The sequence below is a fragment of the Theobroma cacao genome, chromosome 5 (genome assembly GCF_000208745.1).
Source record: "Theobroma cacao cultivar B97-61/B2 chromosome 5, Criollo_cocoa_genome_V2, whole genome shotgun sequence".
Lineage (NCBI taxonomy): Eukaryota > Viridiplantae > Streptophyta > Magnoliopsida > Malvales > Malvaceae > Theobroma > Theobroma cacao.
The window spans coordinates 33,674,562-33,698,098 of NC_030854.1; the positions used below are offsets into that span (position 1 = coordinate 33,674,562).

General features: G+C 34.9%; 4 protein-coding genes across 9 annotated transcripts; 2 read left to right on the plus strand and 2 right to left on the minus strand.

Annotated features, from left to right (window-relative positions):
- Positions 492–3,648, minus strand: LOC18599722 (protein TRI1). Its single transcript, XM_018120529.1, has 2 exons — positions 3,120–3,648; positions 492–923 (listed from the first exon to the last, which is right to left on the minus strand). The coding sequence occupies exons 1-2, from the start codon at positions 3,450–3,452 to the stop codon at positions 798–800; spliced, it is 459 nt and encodes a 152-aa protein (XP_017976018.1). The 5' UTR covers positions 3,453–3,648; the 3' UTR covers positions 492–797.
- LOC18599723 (F-box protein At3g56470) lies at positions 8,540–14,554 on the plus strand. Of its 2 annotated transcripts, none has more exons than XM_007029802.2 (2): positions 8,540–9,862; positions 14,166–14,554. In XM_007029802.2, exon 1 carries the CDS (start codon positions 8,607–8,609, stop codon positions 9,789–9,791), a length of 1,185 nt encoding a protein of 394 aa, XP_007029864.2. In that variant the 5' UTR covers positions 8,540–8,606; the 3' UTR covers positions 9,792–9,862; positions 14,166–14,554. The 2 variants fall into 2 exon arrangements, with proteins under 2 accessions (XP_007029864.2, XP_017976020.1); XM_018120531.1 differs by having other exon boundaries at positions 14,254–14,554.
- LOC18599726 lies at positions 14,819–17,823 on the minus strand. 4 transcript variants are annotated; one of them, XM_018120533.1, is made up of 4 exons: positions 16,883–17,336; positions 16,614–16,677; positions 15,582–15,751; positions 14,819–15,092 (listed from the first exon to the last, which is right to left on the minus strand). In XM_018120533.1, the coding sequence occupies exons 1-4, from the start codon at positions 17,036–17,038 to the stop codon at positions 15,075–15,077; spliced, it is 408 nt and encodes a 135-aa protein (XP_017976022.1). In that variant the 5' UTR covers positions 17,039–17,336; the 3' UTR covers positions 14,819–15,074. The 4 variants fall into 4 exon arrangements, 3 of the variants coding, with proteins under 3 accessions (XP_017976022.1, XP_017976021.1, XP_017976023.1); XM_018120532.1 differs by lacking the exon at positions 14,819–15,092 and adding an exon at positions 17,807–17,823 and having other exon boundaries at positions 15,175–15,751; positions 16,883–17,321; XR_001927732.1 differs by lacking the exon at positions 14,819–15,092 and having other exon boundaries at positions 15,175–15,751; positions 16,847–17,336.
- LOC18599727 (RNA polymerase sigma factor sigB) lies at positions 18,489–23,248 on the plus strand. Of its 2 annotated transcripts, none has more exons than XM_018122257.1 (7): positions 18,489–18,858; positions 20,040–20,251; positions 20,786–21,391; positions 21,708–21,938; positions 22,078–22,218; positions 22,392–22,592; positions 22,713–23,248. In XM_018122257.1, exons 1-7 carry the CDS (start codon positions 18,780–18,782, stop codon positions 23,001–23,003), a joined length of 1,761 nt encoding a protein of 586 aa, XP_017977746.1. In that variant the 5' UTR covers positions 18,489–18,779; the 3' UTR covers positions 23,004–23,248. The 2 variants fall into 2 exon arrangements, with proteins under 2 accessions (XP_017977746.1, XP_017977747.1); XM_018122258.1 differs by having other exon boundaries at positions 18,490–18,858; positions 20,040–20,230.

Here is a 23,537-nt window from a genome sequence, read left to right on the forward strand (position 1 = left end):
TGCAACTGTATACAGTCTGAGCACATTTTTGCCACTATTGGTACAGTTCGAACATCCTTAAAGAAAAACCAGTGGAACATGTTTCCTTCTACATTTCACCAACCATTGCTATCATTCCAGCCACCACCATCGGGGTTTAAATAAATTATGGAGTTATTAGCCATTCAATGTCACAATCATCATACACCATTGAAAATCACTGATGACTATAGGCTATAGGAGACAAGAGCTCCCTCATCCCAACCATTACCGGTTGTCTGGAAACTTAAAACATTGCAAAAATGACCCAACTTCAAGAAACCTCTCAACTGAAAGCTCCACTGACCTGACCGGAACAGACTAAAAATTCAACAATCTGCATCCCATGTTAATTTGAACCTCAAATTAAGCCACATGCAAAAGCCTGGCTCATTGCACGCGGAGCCAGTGGTTTCACAAATGATTCTGCTTGCCTCACCCATATACAAGGCAGCTTATAAGGGCTAACTATGAATGTGAAAGTCAACAATGGTTTCCTCATAGTTGAACAATTAAACTACTAGTTGATCAAAGATCCAGTTACATAAACAATAAAATTAAAATCAGGAAACCAAATTAGGATGCTACTTTTTCACTCTCTAGTCCCTACTAAATTTTTACACAAGCGGAGCTAGAACCTTTCCCAGGCCCACCCCAGCAAGTTCAGCTCTAAACACAAAATGCAAACATGAACATACATTGAAAAGAGTTAAGTTCAGACTGACAGGAGCTAGCTCATTATTGGTTGGGCAACCCAAGGCCAAATACGACAATAGAGGTCAGTCAGTCTTCACAAAGTGGCCCGTTAACAATTTTCCAATCTCCAGGAAACCAATCTTTTCTTTTCCATAAAAAATGGCCTTAAGCTTCTCATCACAAAAGATCTCCCTCTTATTACTGGGATTCTGCAGGCAAAAGTATCCATATATTTTAGTGTAATGATATTAGAGAAAAATTTTCCTCATAACAAAACATCAGAGTCACTCACATATGATATCTGAGCGAAATCTATTAAACAAAAAATAGTAAAAACCAGCAACTTTAACATCATGAAAAGCAGCATATATGGCAATAATGGCAATAACTGCTTACATTCCAGCAGAAAAAGAAACACGATCATCCACATAAAAATTATGGGACTGGGTAAAAACAGGATTATCATTTTCTGCCTATGGGAAACACAAATAAGGACTGCATAAATTTGTTTTACCCAAATTCAATAGACATACGACATGCATGTCGTTAGGAGGATCAACACACAGTGCAGAGAGGCTTATCAGTTTTACACCAGTTCTCAACCCTTCTCCCATACTTGTCTTTCCTCATTTGTGATCTCTTTTCGACCAATAACAGTTAATCAGTAATAAGATGCCAATCAAATGCCCTGAAAAAGAACTAAAAAGAACTAACTGTCTAGATTGTGTGTAGTGAATGCACATGCAAAAGCATGGGAGAATATGTGAAAGAAGTAGGATTCTCCAATGAAATCCATTAAGAAAGAATCAAGAGAAAAATGGGGGCAGAGTGAAAATGTTGCCTAGGAGGGGCACATCTAAACAAGAAAGAGAAGGTGAAGAAAGAAACGAGGATGGATAAGATGCAGAATATACTTTAGTATCAGATAAAAAATAATGTTAGAAAAAGAAGCATAGCTATTGGGCGTAAATGGTACTTTCCACTACATATGCACACACAAATTCTATCTGTTATACAGCCCCCAAGTCTTCTTAGGACCAGGGTCATTAAGGGAGACAAAAAAAATGAGCACCTGTAAACCTTTCTGTTTCTCCATCCATTTCTCTCTGCTGAAATTCAGGGAAGAACATCATGCCCTCCCCAAATACAACCTGCCATTAGACAACTCAAACACCAAATACCTAAGGTACCTATTAGTACCTGTCAGGACAGTCTCATTAACCCAAAGGACAAAAAGTATTTCTCCTTTCAATTTGTTACCCTCCTCAAGGATCTAACACTAAATTGAAGGAAGTAGCAAGTCACCATAAGAGACTAAGTCTGATTCTTAAATATTCTCACATAATTCCTTTTGCTTTTCCTTCCCCCAGTGCTTTCTAATATCCAACCAGTGAAGTAACCTCTTGAACTCTGTGGAAAAGTAATGAAGACATCATTTGCCAGAAGAAACAGGAAAGTTCTATTCCAATTTTCCTCCCAAAATCCAAGCAAAACCATAGCATGTGGAAAACCAGGAAATGAAAGAAGAAGGGACATGGAGGGAGAAGCAGTGGCTTAATTTAAGCACAGGTGACAGAATCCAAGGTTTTATACATCACTTTGAGAACCAACCCTTCTTTCCTTTCACCTTTACTTCACTTTATTACATGAAGAAAATATTATGCACCTTCAGGTCTCATCCCTTCTCTGAGTTATACCCAGTTTTTTCCTATAAATGTCCCTAAAAATAAAAAAAGAGAACACCAGAAAAAATAAAAAGAACTCCTTTTACAATTGCAATCCAAGCATCAATGTGAATCCCCTTAACAAGCACTAAACTTAGATTCATTAACAATAAGAAGCCATCAATGGAAACAAATAAACAGTGTCCCAAATGTATTTTACTAAAGCCCCACATCTATTTACTTATTAATTCATATTAACATTCATAAAACTAAGCCTACCACAACTACCAGCTTAATTTCTTTTGAACATAAACACCAAGCAGCTCCAAGTTCCATCATTAACCGCCACAGAGAAAATCAAACAAAAATATAAGGGGGGAAAAGCCCATAAAAAGGATGCCAGAAACCCCAGAGAGCCATCAACCAAGCAACTAGAAAAGAAACCCATCAATAAATGACACACAAAACACTAAAGTTAAACAGCATCATCCCAGAAAAATACTCAAACCCACGTTTGTTTATTTATAACTTCATATTATCCATCATTCACGAAATATATTAAATGAAAGCAACTTTAATAAAATAAAACAAAAACTCAAGAAAACAGGGAGAAAAACACAAAGTTAAGACAACCCAAGAAACCTATCAACAAAAAAAAACCATTTAACATATCAAATACTAAATGAAAACATCATAGCTGAAGCAAGAGAAAAATAAAGAGAGAGAGAGAGAGAGGACCACCTGGAGGTTGTGCGATTTGATATAGGTCCAGATCTGCTTAACAGCTTCAGTACGGGAAGCCTGTTGGGCTCCAAGGAACTGACCCAAAGCAGGTGAAACAGGGGTAACCTTTGATATCCCGGTGGGTCGATTCGTAGTTCGAGGAGCAGCTGGTTTGTCGGCCTTCGGTTTTGAGGTGGTCGGCTTTTTTGGTTTCCGACTCACTTTAGTAGCAGCTGGTTTCGCAGCAGCAGCAGAAGCAGACGAAAACTTGGCTGCTGCTGTTGCCGACGACGACGTCGACACCGCTGGGGAAGCTAAAAGCGCCCTGAAACCTTGGAGAATCCTAGACATTTTGCCGCTACGGAGAGTATCTAACCTTTGACCTTGTTGTCGGGTGAGCGGGGAAACAGAGATCGCCGGGGGGGCTGCCTTAAATAGAGAGAGGGCTCAGGACAGGGAAGTCGGAGGGTTTCTGGTCACTCTCTCAGTAATTTTTGCTTATGCTCGTACGACTAAAGGTAGCATTATGTGTGTATTATGCTGTACAACTTGCCACGTCAACATTTTATTTCCCGTTTATAACAAAAGAAAACTTCCCTTTCAGCCCTGCCTCCATTTTGAATTCAAAAATGTACCCAAAAGGCCAAAACTTATACGCCGAGATATCCATTGTCCAATGCCGGGCAGGGCCCGGCCCCGTTATCTCTTTAAAGTTTAAGTTCAGTTTACCAATTTAATTTTATATTTATTATTAAAATATATTTTAAAATTAAAAATAAAATAAAAAATATTTTTAATATAATAATTGTTCATTCAAATCTATAAAAGGTTTTTTAAAACTCAATTGGAATCCGGGTTAGGATTGTGAGTATAACGAACAACCCGACTTATTTATTTATTTTTAATTTAATAAAAAAATAATTATACTTTCAATAATCACATTATTAATAAATTATTAAACGTTACATAAGAGTTGAAATCCCAAGTCAATTTTGTATAGGATTTTTAAGGTCCAAACTTGACCCAACTCAACAATGTATTATATAAATAAATAATTTAATTAATTTTAAGTTATATATAAAAAATTAAAATAGCAATACAAATATTTTTATATTTTAATATTATAATTAACTTAAATAAGTAGATTGGGTCATGTCGTGTTTGGGCTTGAACTTAAATTTTAAAGATGTTAGCCAAATTTGATTCAGTGAAAACTTTTAATAAAAGGTATATAATTTTATTTTTTATTATTGTGTATTTTTAATTATAAAGCATAAAAATATGCACGCATATATAATACATATTATTAGCTTCATGAATATATTATATATCCTTTGAAAAATAAAATGAAAATACTATATGGACATTATTGGCAGTCGAGAGGGAACCACTATGAATGGATGACAGATAGACCTCGAAGTATGGACATTTTTTTGTAAACAAGCCAATAACTCATAAACACGTGGCTATACATTTTTTGATTTTTTTTTCTGAAAAATGACGAGAGTTTTGGTTAAAAGTTACATTATTTTTCCCCTTAAAATAAATTAAAAAATTAAGATAAAATAAATTTATTTTTTAATTTGATTATAATTACACGCGGATCTATTAATTTTTAAAATGAATACTCTATCTCAAGCGTGTAAATGATGTTAATATCTAAACGTGAAATATCTAAATTTTTTTTTTCTTTCTCTCAAGCTGACCGCTAACACTTTTTACACCGATTGATTATCTCGCGATCGAATCTAACCATAGAATGCCAAATTCAACCAAATCACCCCAAGAAAGTATAAGATCTTATTGTACACCCCAAATCTTGAGCTCCCCAAGGGAGCACCAAATCCCTTTATTGTGCTCCTTAGAGGAGAACAAACGATTTGGTTCTTCTTTGGGGAGTGCTGATCATACTCTCCAGAAGAGTGCCATTAGGTGGTCGATTGAGAGTTTTTTTTCTGCACAAAAAATTAAAAATTAAAAATATAATTTATAAGTAATAAATTTTAAAATTAATGAAGAATGAAATTATATTTAAATATTACCACGTAGTCAAACTAATAAAAATATTGATATTTGACTAATGGTAGAACTTATGTATTTAGAAAAAATATTCTTTTAAGACAAAATGCCTATTTTAAAAATTAATAAACTCATGTGTAATTATAATCAAAAGTTAAAGAAATTAATGTATTTTACTCAAAAATTTATTAAAGGTGGCTTGTAAAGGAACATAAGAACAAAACATACAACTTTGACCTTACATTTCTTAATCCTTTTAATGAATTTGTAACCAAATTCAATAAATTATAACATAAAGTTGTAAATAGGCTTGACCTGCAACAACTTGTTTCTGTTTTTCCTCTTGTGTCGTGATGGAATATGCTTTCCCCGAGTCGAGCAATGGATCAACACTAAGTATTTGAAATCTCATTGTACTAAATGTGTCATCCAATCCCATGAGAAAGTCAAACACTTTCTCTAGCTCTCGCATGTCTTCTCGCAACTCCACACTTGCAACCACATGTACATACAGGTATGGGATTAGAAGCTTGTAATTCACCCTAAATAGTTTTGAGCTTACTATAATAGGTTGAGATTGAAGACTTTTCTTGTTGCAACAATGCAATCAGACGCCTCAACTCATAAACACATGGAGCTATTACTTGCGTGAACTTCTCCTACATATCTACCTAAACCTCATAAGTTATTTCAACATGTGCCGCGTTACCTTGAATCTCCTTTGCAAGCGCATTTGTTAGCCATAATAGTACAATGGCATTGCACTAAACCCACGACTCATAGCCTTAGGGATTCGCATCCGGTTGAATTATGGTCCCATTTATGAACCTTGTCTTGTTCTTATATCGTAATGCATTCAGAAACTTCGTCTCTAAGTAAAATAATTTTCACCATTCTTAGAGAGAGGGTGAGTGACAAAAATCAAGCCAAGATGGTCTGATGAATGCAAAAAATATGGAGACTTGGTGTCAACTATGACATTGTGTGATGTAGTTGCAGAAGATACCAAGCTCTCATTAACCTGATTTGCATTGTCTTTGCCATGGCTGAAAAATTAGAGTTTTGGACTAACTTGCTCTGATACAAAAAAGAATAAGTTTAATTTGGCATATATTCATAAGTTGATAAAGTACAAATATTTATACAAGAACTAGTTGGTTGTTCTCGTAAGATACTGCATTAGAAGAAACTAAACTACTTCCTTATATGAAGCTCATCATAAGCTCATTATACTTATCAAAATGATCACATACAAGAAAAAGATTATATACATATCAATTAAAGACATAATATGAGAGATAATATTGGATGGATAAAGTCAAGCCACGATCTTGTAATCTTCATTAAGTTGCACAACGTCCTTTGCTAAAGTGTTAGCTCTCTAGTTCGCCTCTCTTCTGACACGTCGAATCTCCCAGCCTTTCACCTCATCTTTCAATATCTCAATTGCCAAAATCAGTTACCTCGTTCTTCATGGAGCTGATATGTCTGAATAGATGTTGATCTTATATGTTTATTTAACATGATTTTATAGCCACGTGACATTTTCATATTTTATGTCAATACTACGTTAACATCATATGAATATAAAATGTCAAGTGACATTTTAACTAATAATATATTGTCAAGTGTTAGATCATAAAAACTTATTTGGTTTAAAATAAAATTATAAAAACTTAATTATATGTAATAAAAAAATAATTTATTTAAGATTTTGTAAATAAGATAATAATTTTTTGAAACATTATACTTAGCATTTTTAATAACAACTTTTAATCAGTAATATCTTTTCTCGGTAGCAAGCCAAATGTCAAAACAGCTGTAAGCTAGAAACAAATAACCGCAACTCCCCAGTCTCTAACACATGGCAATAAGAACAACTTGATTGCTAGGCCTGGCCAAGTCTTGATAACTGATAAACGAAGAGGTTAGAAGTTTATTATTGCTCTGCAGTTGTTAACTACAAAGATATGTATTTTAGCATATATTTTAACATAATTTCTTATATAACTAAAATAATAGTATATCACATAATTTTTCTCTTATAATTTATAAAAATGAGAAATTTGTGACATTATTTAGAGGTGGTTAAAACTTGATCAATCAAATTAATTGAATAAATTTGATTTAATCAATTTGTTAATTTGATTTTTTGATTAATTTGAAAGTGAACGCGATTAAATTAATTAACTGATCAATTTCGATTTTCAAATTTTTTTTGTTAATCAAATTAATCGATTTAGGATTATATGTATACAAATAGGTATATTTTAATGTGTTTTCATTTATGTTTATTGAATTTTTTTTAACTTTTTAACCACACTTGTCAAGACATATTATTAATGTTATTAATCTTATGGTATTGTCAGGATTTCTAAATTCTACTTTATTCATTTTGCAATTAGTATAGAAAAATGAAACTGAGAAAATTAGACATGAGTTTTAAATTTTGGATTAATTCCATTATCAATTGAAGTAAGTGATTTAATTTGATTAATCAGTTAATATTTAATTTTTGATTGTTTTAAATTTTACACAACATCCGGTTAATTCAATTATAAAAATCAATAATAGAATTAACTCATAATCAAATTAATCGAATTAATTGTTTGCTCAGCTTTAGCATTATCAACAAATAGTAATTCTTTTTTCTTCAACAATTCTTAAATAAGTTTATACAAAATGTGTCCTAATAGGAACCATTACATAGACCATTACCATGAAATCCAAAAACGTCTTGTACATACTTCCAATCTATAAGTTGTCCTTAATATTATAGGCATCAAAAATTTTTGGTCAATTGGTAAGAAATTTGTCGCACATGGACTTTAGTAAAAGAACTTATATTCGATTTTCAACATCATCAATTTATGGAATAGTTATACTTTAAATTTTTTTTTTTTATAATGGAGGAGGGATTCGAGCCTTGCTTATTATGCAGAGAGATCACGTACCAACCAATGAATCAAATGTTTGGATGTTAAAACTTTTTTTTTTTTAACTTTATGATATCAATGCGGCAACATCAAAACACTACTTATATGTTTTATCATCCTGATTAAATTTGGCCATGCAATGCAAAAATTAATAGTACTACTGTTTATGCAAAAATTAAAAAATTTGACCATCAACCTTTTAAACGTTTTCTTTTTAACCTTTTTAATGATAAAAGTGATATGATGTTGAAGTGATGAGGTCAACTTGAATCCCTTTCAGGGCAAGAGAAAAAAGTTAGGAATTCATTAATATTCTTTGTATGATTAGTGATCGCTTTATTCCCCCTAAATGTGGAAAGTTTCTCATATTTATTATTTTTCCAAAACCCATTGTTTCCTAATACATTTAGAATTAGGGTGTAATTGGGACTTCATTGTGATATATAAATTTATAACGAATGCGCCCTTTAAACCCTCATAACAAAGGGCATTAGCTTTCAACAGAGGAGGGCGTCGGCGTAGTGGTTTCTGCTCAGTAGGTCACCCAAAGATGGAGGGTGAGGAAATAAATAAAACTGAAGAGGAGAAAATCTACTGTCTTTGTCGTCTCCCCGTGGATGTTCTGGAAATTATATTGAGGTATTTATCAGTCCTTGATTACATAAAATTCCGTACTGTTTCCAAGTGTTGGCGTCTGGCCTTCTCCACTTGTGCTTCTTCTTCTTCTATTATATTACAACAACGTCCAGAAAGAGAGTTTCCATGGTTTGTGGTCTTGAAGACAAAGCCAGAAGGGAGGAAACATAGGGGCTGCCCGGTGTTGCACACAGAAGGCTTGCTGGGGAACATGCGTTCTAGGGTTGCATACAAGACGGACATGCCAGAACTATGTGGAACACGAATCCTGTTGTCCAAGTACGGGTGGCTTCTTCTTTTTAAAGGCAATGATAATTCTTGCTCCTCCTCATCACTTTATTTCTTCAACCCATTCTCCAAGGCCAAAATTGTGCTTCCCTCGATGGACGTAACCAAATTACGTAGCCCTCTATTTGACATATCTGCTCCACCTACATCCCCAGATTGCATGGTTTTCATCGCATATTGGGTCCAATGGAAACGTGTTATGATTGATCTGTGCAGAAAAGGAGAATCTAATTGGACTAGTTATGGAGGTGGGCCTGGGGGGCCGATTATTAATGCAGTCTTTGCTAAGGGAATATGGTATTACTTGCATTCCGATGGAGAACTTAGCGCATTCGATGCTGTTCATCACCACTACATCTGTACTCCTGGTATACTAGGCCTTGATTTTAGCTTTTACACTTTCTCTAGACTGGTTTCGTATGCTGTCAAGCGTGGAGAACAAGTTCTTCTTCGCATTCATGCTTGTTGTGGGTGTTACGAAATTGCATTATCTTCTCCTCATTTATTGGTGGCGACAACAATAAATCGTGGCCCCGAGGATCCAGAATATTTGTTCCTCACAGATGCTGAGAAGGCTATTGAACGTGAAAGAGAAGTGATATGTGTTGATTCTTTTAATCCGGATGCATGGTGTCTAGTTTATCCTTCTGCTGACACTTTTGAGTGTAGGTGGCATCAATTTATAAGCAATCGCATACCGCATTATGATTTGAGGGAAATAAGCTGTCATGTAAGAAATAAGTGCTCCACATTTTTGATGTGGTTTGAGCCTGTTTGGGTTGAACCCTCTCCTAACTTGACTTGGACTTGATTGCTCTGAAACAAATTAAGGGAAAGCACCCAGTGATTGGCTGACATACAAAGTGTCAAACCAGCAATTCTGTGAGCTACACCTTTCCTTTCCTGCTTTAATGAATTTACTTTATTGTTTGTATCCCATTTGAAATATTGGAGTAATAGCTTGCTTTTAGTTAACACTTTGTGACAAATTATGCATGCACTAACTAAAAACAATAAATATGAGTTAGAAAGCTGGACATCTCCAATTTCAAAGAATGAATTTTTTAAATTTCATCAACAGAGTCAGATTTTTTTTGGTAGGAGCAAGATAGAATGCTATATTTACCAGGTTGCACCTGGGATGAAACTTTGCTATTGCAACATATATCTCTGTAACATTCCATCACAACCTTAACTACTCTACACATATTACAAGTTGCAATCAGTAAAGCATATCAACTTTCCTTTGCTATCAGTAAAACATATTAGACATAAGGGAGTATTGCTAAAAACCCAGATCAGCATAACAACCCAGAACCTATATGCTGGTGAACAACAAAAAAGTACCTACCAGCCCCCAAATGCTTGCTGACACTGCTGCTCTTACACAATATTACAAAAAGAACTGAACCTGTAAACAACATTATACCGAATCAAAACTCAGTCAGTCAAAAACATACATTGGGTGTCAACTAATCCTAAGCCTTGAAGATTTAAAAAACAAAACAAATAAAATTTTAAGGATTTGGACTCCCCAGTTAAAGTACCAAAAATAACAGTCATAAAATTTCATCAAAGTATTTTCCACACCAAGATGAGGTTACCAGTCTGAGGATCGACTAAATATGTACTACAACTCTATGTTTTAAGTTTGTCTTTGTACAGGCAGAGTAATGTTGTAAATGCTTCAGTCATATGCATGAATGAATATGAAGTTAGGTTTTACAGATACAAGTGTCATGCTTACAAAACTGGATTAGGATTAAAATAACATTAACAAAGGCATAATAAATTATTTTGCGACTAAATAATTCAGACAACCAAGGGGAAGGCAGGAAAATCTACTAGCAAGTATTAGAACAGCAATAGCTACCTACCTACTTTGAGTGCAAACCAGATCATCCGAGTAGAAGAAACATCAAAATTGCCAGAGTGAGTGCAGGAAAAAAAAACTTCCAAAGTTACAACAAAAAAAAGTATTAAGAATTCAACCAATGTTCTTTATTGAAGTTCAGATTACAATACTGAAGATTTCAGAAAGCATTGATTTGTTAAATAAAGAGGACAAGATGAAAGTCAACCCCAATTTTCCTTTTCCTTTTCCAAAGTCAGTTCCTGGACAGCCACATTGATATGGTAAGATCTGGTTTGTGATATAAGTAGCAATTATTTTCTTTTATAGCTAGGAGATTTTCTTGTCTTCCCTCTGATTGAATGCACTTGTGCTCTGCAAAGTATGCCTTAACTACTGTAATTTTCATATGTAGAAAGACTTTGCATACAGGCTGGAAGTCATTTGTTCTTTATGCGTGTAAATATGTGTGAGTGTGTCTGAAGCATTACTCTGCTTTCACTAAGGACATACTTCCATCTTCAGTATTGTAATCTATTCTTAATACTTTTTTTTTGTTGTAACTTTGGAAGTTTTTTTTTCCTGCACTCACTCTGGCAATTTTGATGTTTCTTCTACTCGGATGATCTGGTTTGCACTCAAAGTAGGTAGGTAGCTATTTCTGTTTTTGGAAGTATGTCCTTAGAGAAAGCAGAGTAATGCTTCAGACACATGCACACATCTTAACACGCATAAAGAACAAATGACTTCCGGCCTGTATGCAAAGTCTTTCTACATATGAAAATTACAGTAGCTAAGGCATACTTTGCAGAGCACAAGTGCATTCAATCAGAGGGAAGACAAGAAAATAAAAGAAAATAATTGCTACTTATATCATAAACCAGATCTTACCATATCAATGTGGCAGTCCAGGAACTGACTTTGGAAAAGGAAAAGGAGAATTGGGGTTGACTTTCATCTTGTCCTCTTTATTTAACAATCAATGCTTTCTGAAATCTTTGGGTAGCTTCTATTTTCTTCAAGTTTTTGTAGTATTACGGCCCTTGTATCCCTACTTCGAACATAATCCGGCCTGCATTGTATCATCGTTTTGATAGTTTCCCAGCAGCGGTATTCCTTCCAATCCAACGAAGGATGAACAGAAAAAACTTTTGAATCTCCCTCCTAAGTACCAACGATCCCTCGATAAGACAACAGCTTAAAATCTTCTCAAGTGCAAACAGAACACTAGTGATTTTCACCATGTCGCATCCATCCAATATACAATTGAATTCAAATTCTAAATCCTGCCAAACGCCATTAGGAGCTGATAGAAAAGCAATTTCCGAGATGCTTTTCCCACTTACTTGGTGAAATTGGCAAAAGGAGAGGCTGGCTGTTGGCATATACGTGACAAGATGTTGCATGGCACTATAACCAGCAACCTCTAACTTTTGCCATTCCTTTGCAAATTCTTCTCTATTTAAGTTTTTTAGTTCACCCAAAATCACCTGATCCATAGCTGAACAATTCTCAACAATCCCCAAAATGACCAGACAAAAAAGCAAACTGCTCTTTTGTTTAAGAGCTGACACAGTTACCTTATCCTCAGCATCGCAATGATCTTTTTTAATGATTTTCTCCAGCCATTGAACCATCTCATCATATAGTTGCATTTGTCTCCAGCAATATGCCACGGATTTTGCCACAAGCAGTTTATAACGGCCAAGTAAATTGAAATTAGAATGTACGATAATGCTCAAACAGTGAAGCATTTGATCTGTTTCATTTATCTTTCCCTCCATCAAAATAAGGTCTAATTTAGGCATTAATTGACTTACTTGTGCCTCTGTAAGTTGAGGTTGAGAGGCCAACGTTAGAATGCTTTGAAGGACCATCAAACCTTCACTGTCTAATGATATCATCAATGATTTGAGAATGTCATCAAAGCCGATTCTAGAAATTTCAACCATGTCACCCAACATCTCAATCAGCTTTCCTAATCCTTGTTTTCTTTTCTCCACATTTTCAGTCTGGATGGCTGATAAGAGTCCTAATAGTTGACCAAAAAAATCTCAAGATATAGATATTCAAGAAATTTTCCAAACAGGACAAAAGTAATTCTCATAAATAAGCAAACCATCAAAATCAATGTAAGTAATGTGTACTTAATTGCTACTTAAATCAGAATTAATCTCGTTTAGTAACAAAAGACACTACAAAATTAAGCTAAAATAAAGGAAAAAAATACAACAAATTTGCATAATTGATGGTTAATCAATATCTAATAATATTCTTGTAAAAAAAAATCCAAACCTAGTGTTAAAAATAAAGTCACATAACAAAGTCACAGAAACAGTATATTCAGATCTAATAATTTTTTTTTAGAAAAACAAATTCTTCAAGAACTCAAATTATTGAACAAAAGACAGAGTCTAGAGACCTAACAAGTATACTCTTTACATCTCTTCATTGAGCACTCAGATGAAATCATGCAACCATCCTTAAAGTTCATGCTTCATGGACTTAAAAGCTTAATTTCCACTAACAATAACCTCATATTCCTTTGCCCTATTCTAGTCTTCTCAATAAATCTTTCGTGTGGCCAAGATGTGACAAAGATTGTCCGCAAATTAAATGTAAAAAGCAAGCCAAAATCATAAAATTACATACAATTTAATTGCTAATTTCAAGATAATCAAGATACAAAGAAAATCTAAAAAATAAGTAAATTTTGTATAATAATTTATTATTATAATAACCACATTTAGAAGAAAGAAGCAAAATGATTTTTTATTAAACCTTTGAGGTCATCATCATCATCAGAGCTGGAACTTATCCATCCAAATCTTGCAGGCAAATGTGGAATTTCCTCGTTTTCCTCCAGTTCATCTTCAACATCTTCTAGCTCCATTTCCAGAATATCTTTAGCATGCTCCTTTTCCATTTGCTCTATTTCCGCTTCCACTTGCTCTCTTTCCTTTTCCATTTGCTCTATTTCCTCCTTTTCTATATCGTGTTCATCTTCACTCTCCATTTTTAGATTTCTCTGTCTTTTCGTTTTCCACTTATTTTAATTCTGTTTGGCAATCTGATTTATATATACTAGAAAGAACCCCGCGCTTTGCCGCGGGTCTATAAATATTTTTTAAAAAATTGGTGTAAAAAAAAAATACAACACAAACTGTTTTAATATTTAATTTTTAGTCAAAATAAAAAGGAAAATCTTATAATAAACTTAATGTAGAGTGCCAGCTTCTTAAGAGTTCATTTTACCATTCAATTTCTATTTTCTCCTTTTAGATATCTCCTTTTAGATATCTTTGGCGTTCTTTATGTTTATATTTTCTCAAGTATGACAGGAGTCACAAGACGGATAGGTCTGATCCTGTGACAGCATGTTGAGTGCTAGTTTCTCATGGTAGTTTTAGCCTTGAATCAGGTTTGTGGACAGGCAGATGTATGGGGTGATGGAGTTGTACCAGAAGTATCAGCGCATCTAGAAGGAGCACTCAACATTAGCTTGGATGGAGTCTACCACTCACCAGTTGGTTCAGATGACGTATCAAGACCATGGTATGGTTCTCCCGCTGTTGTAGAGCAATGGATACATCATCTCCTCGCCTAATCAAGTCTAAGATACTCAAATGATGAAGAAAATGTCTGTTCATATATATTGATTGCCAATGGAGTTCTTGCTCCTAATATTTTTTCTGGCTACTGGTTAATATTAGAAATTCGTCTTTTTTTTTTCTTGGTTCTCTTCTTTTCCTCTAAAACCCTTGGTTTATTCTTCCTCATTATTCTCCATTGAACTTGAAGAGGCAAAAAGCATCACACAGTGACCCATTCATAGTTAAGCTGTTTAATTTGATTCGAAATACCTGAATCTGAAAGTCGGATTGGGGGAAGAGAGAAAGGCCTAAAGCTGTGAGCCTGGGGCAAAGGCCAGGACTAAAATGCACGCAACTTTACCTTGCCACGTAGACTCATAGAACATGGAAAGATTTAAAGAAATGCAACTGTATACAGTCTGAGCACATTTTTGCCACTATTGGTACAGTTCGAACATCCTTAAAAGAAAAACCAGTGGAACATGTTTCCTTCTAGATCTCACCAACCATTGCTATCATTCCAGCCACCCCCATCGGGTTTAAATAAATTATGGAGTTATTAGCCATGCAATGTCACAATCATCATACACCATTTAAAATCACTGACGACCATAGGCTATAGGAGACAAGAGCTCCCTCATCCCGACCATTACCGGTTGTCTGGAAACTGAAAACATCACAAAAATGACCCAACTTCAAGAAACCTCTCTACTGAAAGGTCCACTGACCTGACCGGAATAGACTAAAAATTCAACAATCTGCATCCCATGTTAATTTGAACCTCAAATTAAGCCACATGCAAAAGCATGGCTCATTGCATGCGGAGCCAGTGATTTCACAAATGATTCTGCTTGCCTCATCCATAAACAAGGCATCTTATAAGGGCTAACTATGAATGTGAAAGTCAACAATGATTTCCTCATAGTTGAACAATTAAACTACTAGTTGATCAAAGATCCAATTAGTATAAACAATAAAATTAAAATCAGAAAACCAAATTAAGATGCTACTTTTTCACTCTCTAGTCCCTACTAAATTTTTACACAAGCGTAGCTAGAACCTTTCCCAAGCCCACCCCAGCAAGTTCAGCTCTAAACACAAAATGCAAACATGAACATACATTGAAAAGAGTTAAGTTCAGAATGACAGGAGCTAGCTCATTCTTGGTTGGGAAACCCAAGGCCAAATACAACAATAGAGGCCAGTCAGTCTTCACAAAGTGGCGGGTTAACAATTTTCCAATCTCCAGGAAACCAATCTTTTCTTTTCCATCAAAAATGGCCTTAAGCTTCTCATCACAAAGATCTCCCTCTTGTTGCTGGGATTCTGCAGGCAAAAGTATCCATATATTTTAGGGTAATGATATTAGAGAAAAATTTTCCTCATAACAAAACATCAGAGTCACTCACATGTGATATCTGAGCGAAATCTATTAAACATAAAATAGTAAAAACCAGCAACTTTAACATCATGAAAAGAAGCATATATGGCAATAACTGCTTAATTACATAGTCCAGCGGAAAAAGAAACACGATCATCCACATAAAAATTATGGGACTGGGTCAAAACAGGATTATCATTTCCTGCCTATGGGAAACACAAATGAGGACTGCATAAATTTGTTTAGCCAAATTCAATGGACATAACACATGCATCACGTTAGGAGGATCAAACACAGAGTGCAGAGAGGCTTGTCAGTTTTACACCTGTTCTCAACCATTCTCCCATACTTGTCTTTCCTCATTCGTGATCTCTTTTCTACCAATAACAGTTAATCAGTAATAAGATGCCAATCAAATGCCCTGAAAAAGAACTAAAAAGAACTAACTGTGTAGATCGTGTATAGTGAATGCACATGCAAAAGCATGGGAAAATATGTGAAAGAAGTAGGATTCTCCAGTGAAATCTATTTAGAAAGAATCAAGAGAAAAATGGGGGCAAAGAATGAAGATGCTGCCTAGGAGGGGCACATCTAAACAAGAAAGAGAAGGTGAAGAAAGAAATGAGGACGAATACGATGCAGAATATACTTTAGTATCAGACAAAAACTGATGTTAGAAAAAGGAGCAAAACTATTGGGCGTAAATGGTACTTTCCACTACATATGCACACACAAATTCTATCTGTTATACTAGCCCCCGAGTCTCTTTCGGACGAGGGTCATTAAGGGAGACAAAAAAATGAGCACCCATAAACCTTTCTGTTTCTCCAACCCTTTCTCTCTGCTGAAATTCAGGGAAGAACATCATGCCCTGCCCAAATACAACCTGCCATTAGACAACTCAAACACCAAATACCTAAGGTACCTATTAGTACCTGTCAGGACAGTCTCATTAATCCAAAGGACAAAAAGTATTTCTCCTTTCAATTTGTTACCCTCCTCAAGGATCTAACACTAAATTGAAGGAAGTAGCAAGTCACCGTAAGAGACTAAGTCTGATTCTTAAATATTCTCACATAATTCCTTTTGCTTTGCCTTCCCCTAGTGCTTTCTAATATCCAACCAGGGAAGTAACCTCTTGAACTCTTTGGAAAAGGAATGAAGACATCATTTGCCAGAAGAAACAGGAAAGTTCTATTCCAGTTTTCCTCCCAAAATCCAAGCAAAACCATAGTGTGTGGAAAACGTGAAATATCTAAATTTTTTTTTCACTTTTTTTCCGTTCTCTCAAATTGGCCGCCAACGCTCCTTACACTGATTGGTTCTCTCGCAATCGAATCTAACTGTGGAATGCCAAATTCAACCAAATCTCCTCAAGAAAGCATAAGATCTTACCGCACACCCCAGATCTTGAGCTCCCCAAGGGAGCACCAAATCCTTTTATTGTGAGGAGCACAAACGATCCGGTGCTCCCCTGCGGAGTGCTGATCATACTCTCCAGGGGAGTGCCGTTAGCTGCGCTGTGGTCGGTTGAAAGTATTTTTTTTTTGTAAAAAATTAAAAATTAAAAATTAAAAATATAATTTATATAATAATAAATTTTAAAATTAATAAAAAATAAAATTATTTTTAAATATTATCACCTAGTTAAATTAATAAAAATATTAATATTTGATTAATGATAGCATTTATGTGTTTAAAAAAAATATTCTTTTAAGATGAAATATTTATTTTTAAAATTAATAAATTCATGTATAATTATGATTAAAAATTAAAAAAATCAATATATTTTACTTAAAAAATTATTAGGGGTGGCTCGTTAATAAATATAAGAACAAAATATACAACTTCGACCTTACATTTCTTAATCCTTTTAGTGAATTTGTAACCAAATTCAGTAAATTATAACATAAAGTTGTAAATCTATAAATATTTTCTCATTGACAATCAATCGAATAGACTGAATTAATCAAATAAAAAAATTTGAAAAATAAATATACCTGTTTGACCCAAATTCAATTAAGGTCCATCGGTTTTTCCAATGCATCGAGTATTCTTCAACCCTACTTTTTGGTATAAAGAAAATCTACAAATATCTTAACTCAAAATATCTTTTGTGTGAAAATAACATGTATTTATGTCTTACATAAAATATTAAAACTTTTAAAATATAAAAAAATATATTGTACTATACTTTTTGAATACAGCTGATTAATTCGTATCAAATTAAATGCTTTTCAAAAAAAAAATGTATTATATTAAACACTTCATCTTTAGGAAATTTCCCCAATTTCTTTTGGACTCTTTCTCTTTTACCAAAAAAAAAAATTCAACCAATTTCTACACTTATCATTAAACAATAAAAATTCAAAAAAACCAAGAATTTAGTTTTCATTTTGACAAATATATATAAACAATTAATTTTAGTATTTTTTTCAACACTTAGCATTACATAATACCGAATAAATAAACAAAAATCATAGATTTATAAGAGTCAAAGGATGAGACTTTTAATTTGAGAATATTATCTTGGATAGGAAAATCATAAATAGATTTCAATTAAATATATATATATATATATATTCTAGCTGGGGAGTATGGGGTAGTAAAGTGAAAAAGGAATAAACGGTAGTAGTAGTAAAAGCACACACTAAAATAAAGAAAAAGGCTTTGAGTTCGTTGTCTCTCTCTCATCCTCAGGCAATCCTTCTTCCCCTTATCCTCTTATTTATCACAATACACCCTTTACCCTCCTATTAAATTCTCTCCTTTTCTCTTCTCCTTCCTTATTTCCTTCACCTTGGCACTACCTGGAGACTGATAAATAACACCATTTTCCTTTTTTCTCTTCTTTAAAGGATTTGTATCAATGGGCTGTAGAGAAGAAAATAGAATTTGACTTGTTTGCTGTCTTTTCTTTTGTTTAAGAATATTAGTTAGAAGCAGGAAGGGAAGTGTAGGGGAAAGGAGAGGATGTCCTGTTTGTTGCCACAGTTCAAGTGCCAACCTGACACTTTTTCTATCCAATTCAGAACTCACCACTCTCACCATTGTAAGTTTTCACACCCAGAAATGCCTTTGTTTGAATTAGAAGTGGAATGGGTAGTTGCTATATAATTATTTTGGTTAACTAGATTGAAGGTTAATCAGAACTAAACTGGGTATGCTTTACTTTTTGTACTAGTTTTGAACTTGGTAAGTGTTACGACTCATAAATGCCTTTGTTCTCTATTAAAATTGAGATGGGTAGCTGTTTTGTTTTTCTACTGGATTGAAAGCTAGAGACTTTATTTAATCAGAAGTGAAATGGGTGTGCTTTGCTTTATGTGCTAGTTTTGAGTAGCACTCTCCACTGTTTGATTTATTTCAACCTGAATTTTAATGTCTGTGCTTTCTTTTTGGTCATAACTTCAATGCCTTCCATTCAATTATAACTATGAAGAGTGTGTTGTAGTCATCGGATGAATTTTTATTCTGGTTTGGTTGCATATGCCTTTTATTCTACCATAATTCGGATCAGTTTTTGCGAGATTTGTGTATTTTCAGTGCCATTCTATAGTAGGCACTTTTAATTTAACACAAGATTGAATTTAATGTGGCTATGGCACTTTTATAATAATTTAAGTTATAACAACACCACTTAATTTTTCTCTTAGTGGTATTCAATGAGAATTATCTACGTTCCTTTTGTTAATGCCTGGCGTAATGGACTAAGAGTATACTGTCTTCCTTATCATTTAAGGAATTACTTACCTTAATTTGACTCGTTTCATTAATTTGGCTTTAGCACTATACATGTGCATTTCCTTTGTGGCTAGTTTTAATTGCTGTTACTGGAATGGTTAAATACTTTTCTCCTAGGCAATGCAGTTGTGGCAATTTGACTAATCCTCCTAAGGTTAGTGGATTGATCTTTGTGGTCTTAGGTGCTTATCAATCATATGGTTGTGTTTCTCAGAAGAATATAAAATACATATACATGCTAGTTTGTCTTTTTGAGTGAATACTTCTGATGCCCCCTCCTGCATGCCTCCCCATTTCCCAGCGTAATGTGTGGGGCCCTGGATAATACTTTGTAGTTTGTAATGCTTTTCTTTGCTTAATTTATTAAATGTAAAGCAGCAAAGCTTCATTGACTTGTAATGTTTCTTGTGTACTCATTATCCTTATTGTTAATGGTATCATTTGTCATTATTTGTTTCTCTCTCATGATTTCTTGGCTGAAATCTGCAGCAAAACATAAAGAACATATATGTTTCCGGACACAGTGTGTTTTATCTACCACTTCATCATCAACGTCGACAACGGCAACTGCTGTGCTTGATGTAGAGAAGTTAAGGTTACCATCTTTTGAAGCTCATCCAAATTCCGTTGCAGTTGATAGACCATGGACATATATAGGGGCAACTGGTCCGCCCTCAGAGGTCAGTCTTCTTCGTTTGAGGGTATGAAGTTGAGAATTTCAGCAAAAAATTGTGGAGTATTTGCTATTGCTCTTCTGGACATGTTTTCTTCCTTCATCTAGTTCCTCACCTCTAGATACACTTATGAATCCTCTCTTGCATATGAAGATCATGCCATACAAAGAGCCTGTAAACGTCAAAGAATTGCATATTGGTTACAAGTGCATAAGTTTTCCTTTAGAAACATTTGAGGCTATTTTAATTCTGCTAATTCCATTTTCTTGGTCATTTTTTAAAATTGAGCTGAGTCATAATCTCTGGATCATAGGTCACTCCTACATCCTTCTTTTAACTTCTTCATTCGGGACAATTGTGCTACAGTTCTGAAGATCATTCTCAGTGCAATTGTCATACAGAACTTATCATTTGGCCCTATATTTAGAATCATAGTATCTCACTAAATAATCTCTTTGTCAAAGAGTCAAAATTTGGTACAGAATTTTGGTGCTTGTTATGAGGTTATATTATGATGTATGTGATACAATGACAATTGCACTGTCTTTGGTACATCTGCAGGCAAGCTTGGGAGCAACTTTAGCGACTGACAATCTTCTCACAAGTGATGAGGCTATAATTGCTGCTGCTGCTGCTGAAGCAGTAGCTCTTGCACGAGCAGCTGTTAAGGTTGCAAAGGATGCTGCCTTGATGGCTGAGAACTACAATTATGCAAAAACAGAAATGAAATCTGGAGTCTCATTTGCAACTGATAGTTTCACATCCAAGTGGGCTTTGTTTACAGAAGCAGAGAGGGCTGGTATTATTGGAGATTCCCCCACAGATGAAAGTGAAATGGAAGAAGATGATTCTGAGCAAAACTCCACAACAGAATCTGATGAACTGGAGCCCACAAATGAAGAACTTGAACGCCTTGAGGAACAATTATCAAGAAGTATAGCAGTTAGGTCAAGGCGCCAAACTGAACGAAAAGCCAAAAGAACAAGAGCAGCAGAGAAGGCTGCTGCTAATGTTGTTTCTGTGAAGTCAGGTTCTACCAACAGAAAAAGGCGTGGTGCTTTACAAGATGTAGACTACTCTGATCCATTGCGTTACTTGAGAGGGACTACCAGTACTTCCAGGCTTCTTACTGCTAATGAAGAACTTGAGTTGTCAGAAGGAATACAGGTATGATGATTCGACTGGGATATTGGTAACCTAAGACTCTAGGGAGACAAGTTCCCTGTAATCACTTACTGTTACCCTAGAGATATTTATTGAGATGATGCTATAAACGCCTCGCTGAGATTTCTGAATGTTAGCTTGTCTGCTGTGTGCTTGTATTATCTGGCATCATAGGCCATCAATGTTTTAATGGACTCATTTAAATGGTTTGAAAGACAGTTGTCATGCTCATTGCATTTTGAACTATGATTGGATATGTACTTCGACTTTCTTCTTTGTTTTGTAAGTTTCTAATTTCTGCTCTTATTACTGACTTCAGGACCTACTGAAACTGGAAAGGCTCCAGGAGGAGCTTGCAGAGCGATGTGGAGGACAGCCAACCTTTGCACAGTGGGCTGCTGCTGCTGGAGTTGATCAGAAGACCCTGAGATCACGCTTAAATTATGGTGTACATTGCAAGGACAAAATGATCAAAAGCAACATACGGCTTGTTATTTCAATTGCAAAAAATTATCAGGGAGCTGGAATGAATCTCCAAGATCTTGTTCAGGTATGTGATCTCTTTCATGCAATTGAACTAATTGAGTTATCGTGGGATGGAACTGTGAAAAAAAAAAAAGAAAAGAAATAGCAAAAGAGTGGCTTTAGCTTAGGCTTTTAAGATCTGAATCTTGCTGATTCACTCACAGGAAGGATGCCGAGGCCTTGTAAGAGGTGCTGAGAAATTTGATGCTTCTAAAGGTTTCAAGTTCTCAACTTACGCTCACTGGTGGATTAAACAAGCTGTACGGAAGTCTCTCTCTGATCAGTCAAGGACAATTCGCTTGCCAGTAAGTTCAATAGTGTTCTTGCCCTAATGCATTGCAATTTGGAAGTGTCTATGATAAATAAAACACTACCAATTGCTGTCATGGTGGGTCAATGATTTCATGATAATTGTTGTTATTACTGAGGTAAATGTGTCAAATTTGAAAACTTTTTCAATTTTTTTTTGGCTTTGCAGTTTCACATGGTTGAGGCAACATATAGAGTGAAAGAGGCTAGAAAGCAGTTGTACAGTGAAAATGGAAGACACCCTGACAATGAAGAAGTTGCAGAGGCCACAGGGCTCTCCATGAAGAGGCTCACTGCCGTTCTACTCACGCCAAAGGCTCCTAGATCTCTTGATCAGAAGATTGGGATCAACCAAAATCTCAAACCTTCGGTCTGTCCTGTTTCTAGTCTGGCAGTTACTTTTTCTTTTTCCATCTTCATTTTTCCTGTGATCATTATCACATTTTAATTTTGTTTCATTTTCTGATGGGACTATGTTAATTTTGTCCAGGAAGTAATTGCAGATCCTGAAGCAGAAACAGCTGAAGATATGCTGATCAAGCAGTTCATGAGGAAAGATCTGGAGAAGGTGTTGGACAGTCTGAGTCAAAGAGAGAGGCAGGTCATAAGATGGAGGTTTGGAATGGAGGATGGAAGGATGAAAACTTTGCAAGAAATCGGTGAGTTAATGGGTGTAAGCAGAGAAAGAATCCGGCAAATCGAGTCATGTGCCTTCCGGAAGTTGAAGAACAAAAAGAGAACAAAACATTTGCAGCAATATTTGCTTTCATATGCCTCATAAAAATATCCAGAATTCAGATTACTGATGGACCTGCTAGCATGAATAGTTGAGGTTCAAAAGGCTTGTTTAAGAAATACTTATTCCTTTTTCATTAGCCAGCGATACAAATGTATCTTTCCCTTTAGGTGTACCTACAAATGGTTGTTCATAGAAAACAGAGAATTTTTTGAATGAAGCATTTCACATTTTTTTATGTACCAGAGACATATATTTCAGACACCCAAATGACAAACAACTTTTTTCCATTGCCAAAGTGTCACGTGAAGGTTTATATTTGATTCAATTTCTGGGTTTGTTCTCAATCATGCAAATCATTCAACACAAAATGAAAGTACTTCAGCAAAGTGCACACAAAAGGCTGATGCTTTAATGCTTCACTGATCTCTGATCAGAGACAAGTTGGTTAGGATTGTCTTGCCACTTTTGTCACATGACAACGTATTGAAGAATATGGCTGATGTATCAAATCCTGAGTGAATGTTTTAGTAACACATATTGACATAAGGCGTAGATTATGCCACTTTAAGCATTAGT

Bases quoted from the DNA above. Each gene is read 5' to 3' on its own strand.
- LOC18599722 (XM_018120529.1), bottom strand. From the start codon at position 3,452: ATGTCTAGGATTCTCCAAGGTTTCAGGGCGCTTTTAGCTTCCCCAGCG. The intron at 924-3,119 runs GTGGTCCTCTCT...TTTTGCCTGCAG, and splicing joins TCAAATCGCACAACCTCCAG to AATCCCAGTAATAAGAGGGA.
- LOC18599723 (XM_007029802.2), top strand. From the start codon at position 8,607: ATGGAGGGTGAGGAAATAAATAAAACTGAAGAGGAGAAAATCTACTGT.
- LOC18599726 (XM_018120532.1), bottom strand. From the start codon at position 17,038: ATGGTTTTGCTTGGATTTTGGGAGGAAAACTGGAATAGAACTTTCCTG. The intron at 16,678-16,882 runs GTGAGAATATTT...GTATTTGGGCAG, and splicing joins GGCAAAGCAAAAGGAATTAT to GGCATGATGTTCTTCCCTGA. The intron at 15,752-16,613 runs GTGCTCATTTTT...TTTTGCCTGCAG, and splicing joins AGAAACAGAAAGGTTTATGG to AATCCCAGCAACAAGAGGGA.
- LOC18599727 (XM_018122257.1), top strand. From the start codon at position 18,780: ATGTCCTGTTTGTTGCCACAGTTCAAGTGCCAACCTGACACTTTTTCT. The intron at 18,859-20,039 runs GTAAGTTTTCAC...TGAAATCTGCAG, and splicing joins AACTCACCACTCTCACCATT to CAAAACATAAAGAACATATA. The intron at 21,939-22,077 runs GTATGTGATCTC...ATTCACTCACAG, and splicing joins ATCTCCAAGATCTTGTTCAG to GAAGGATGCCGAGGCCTTGT.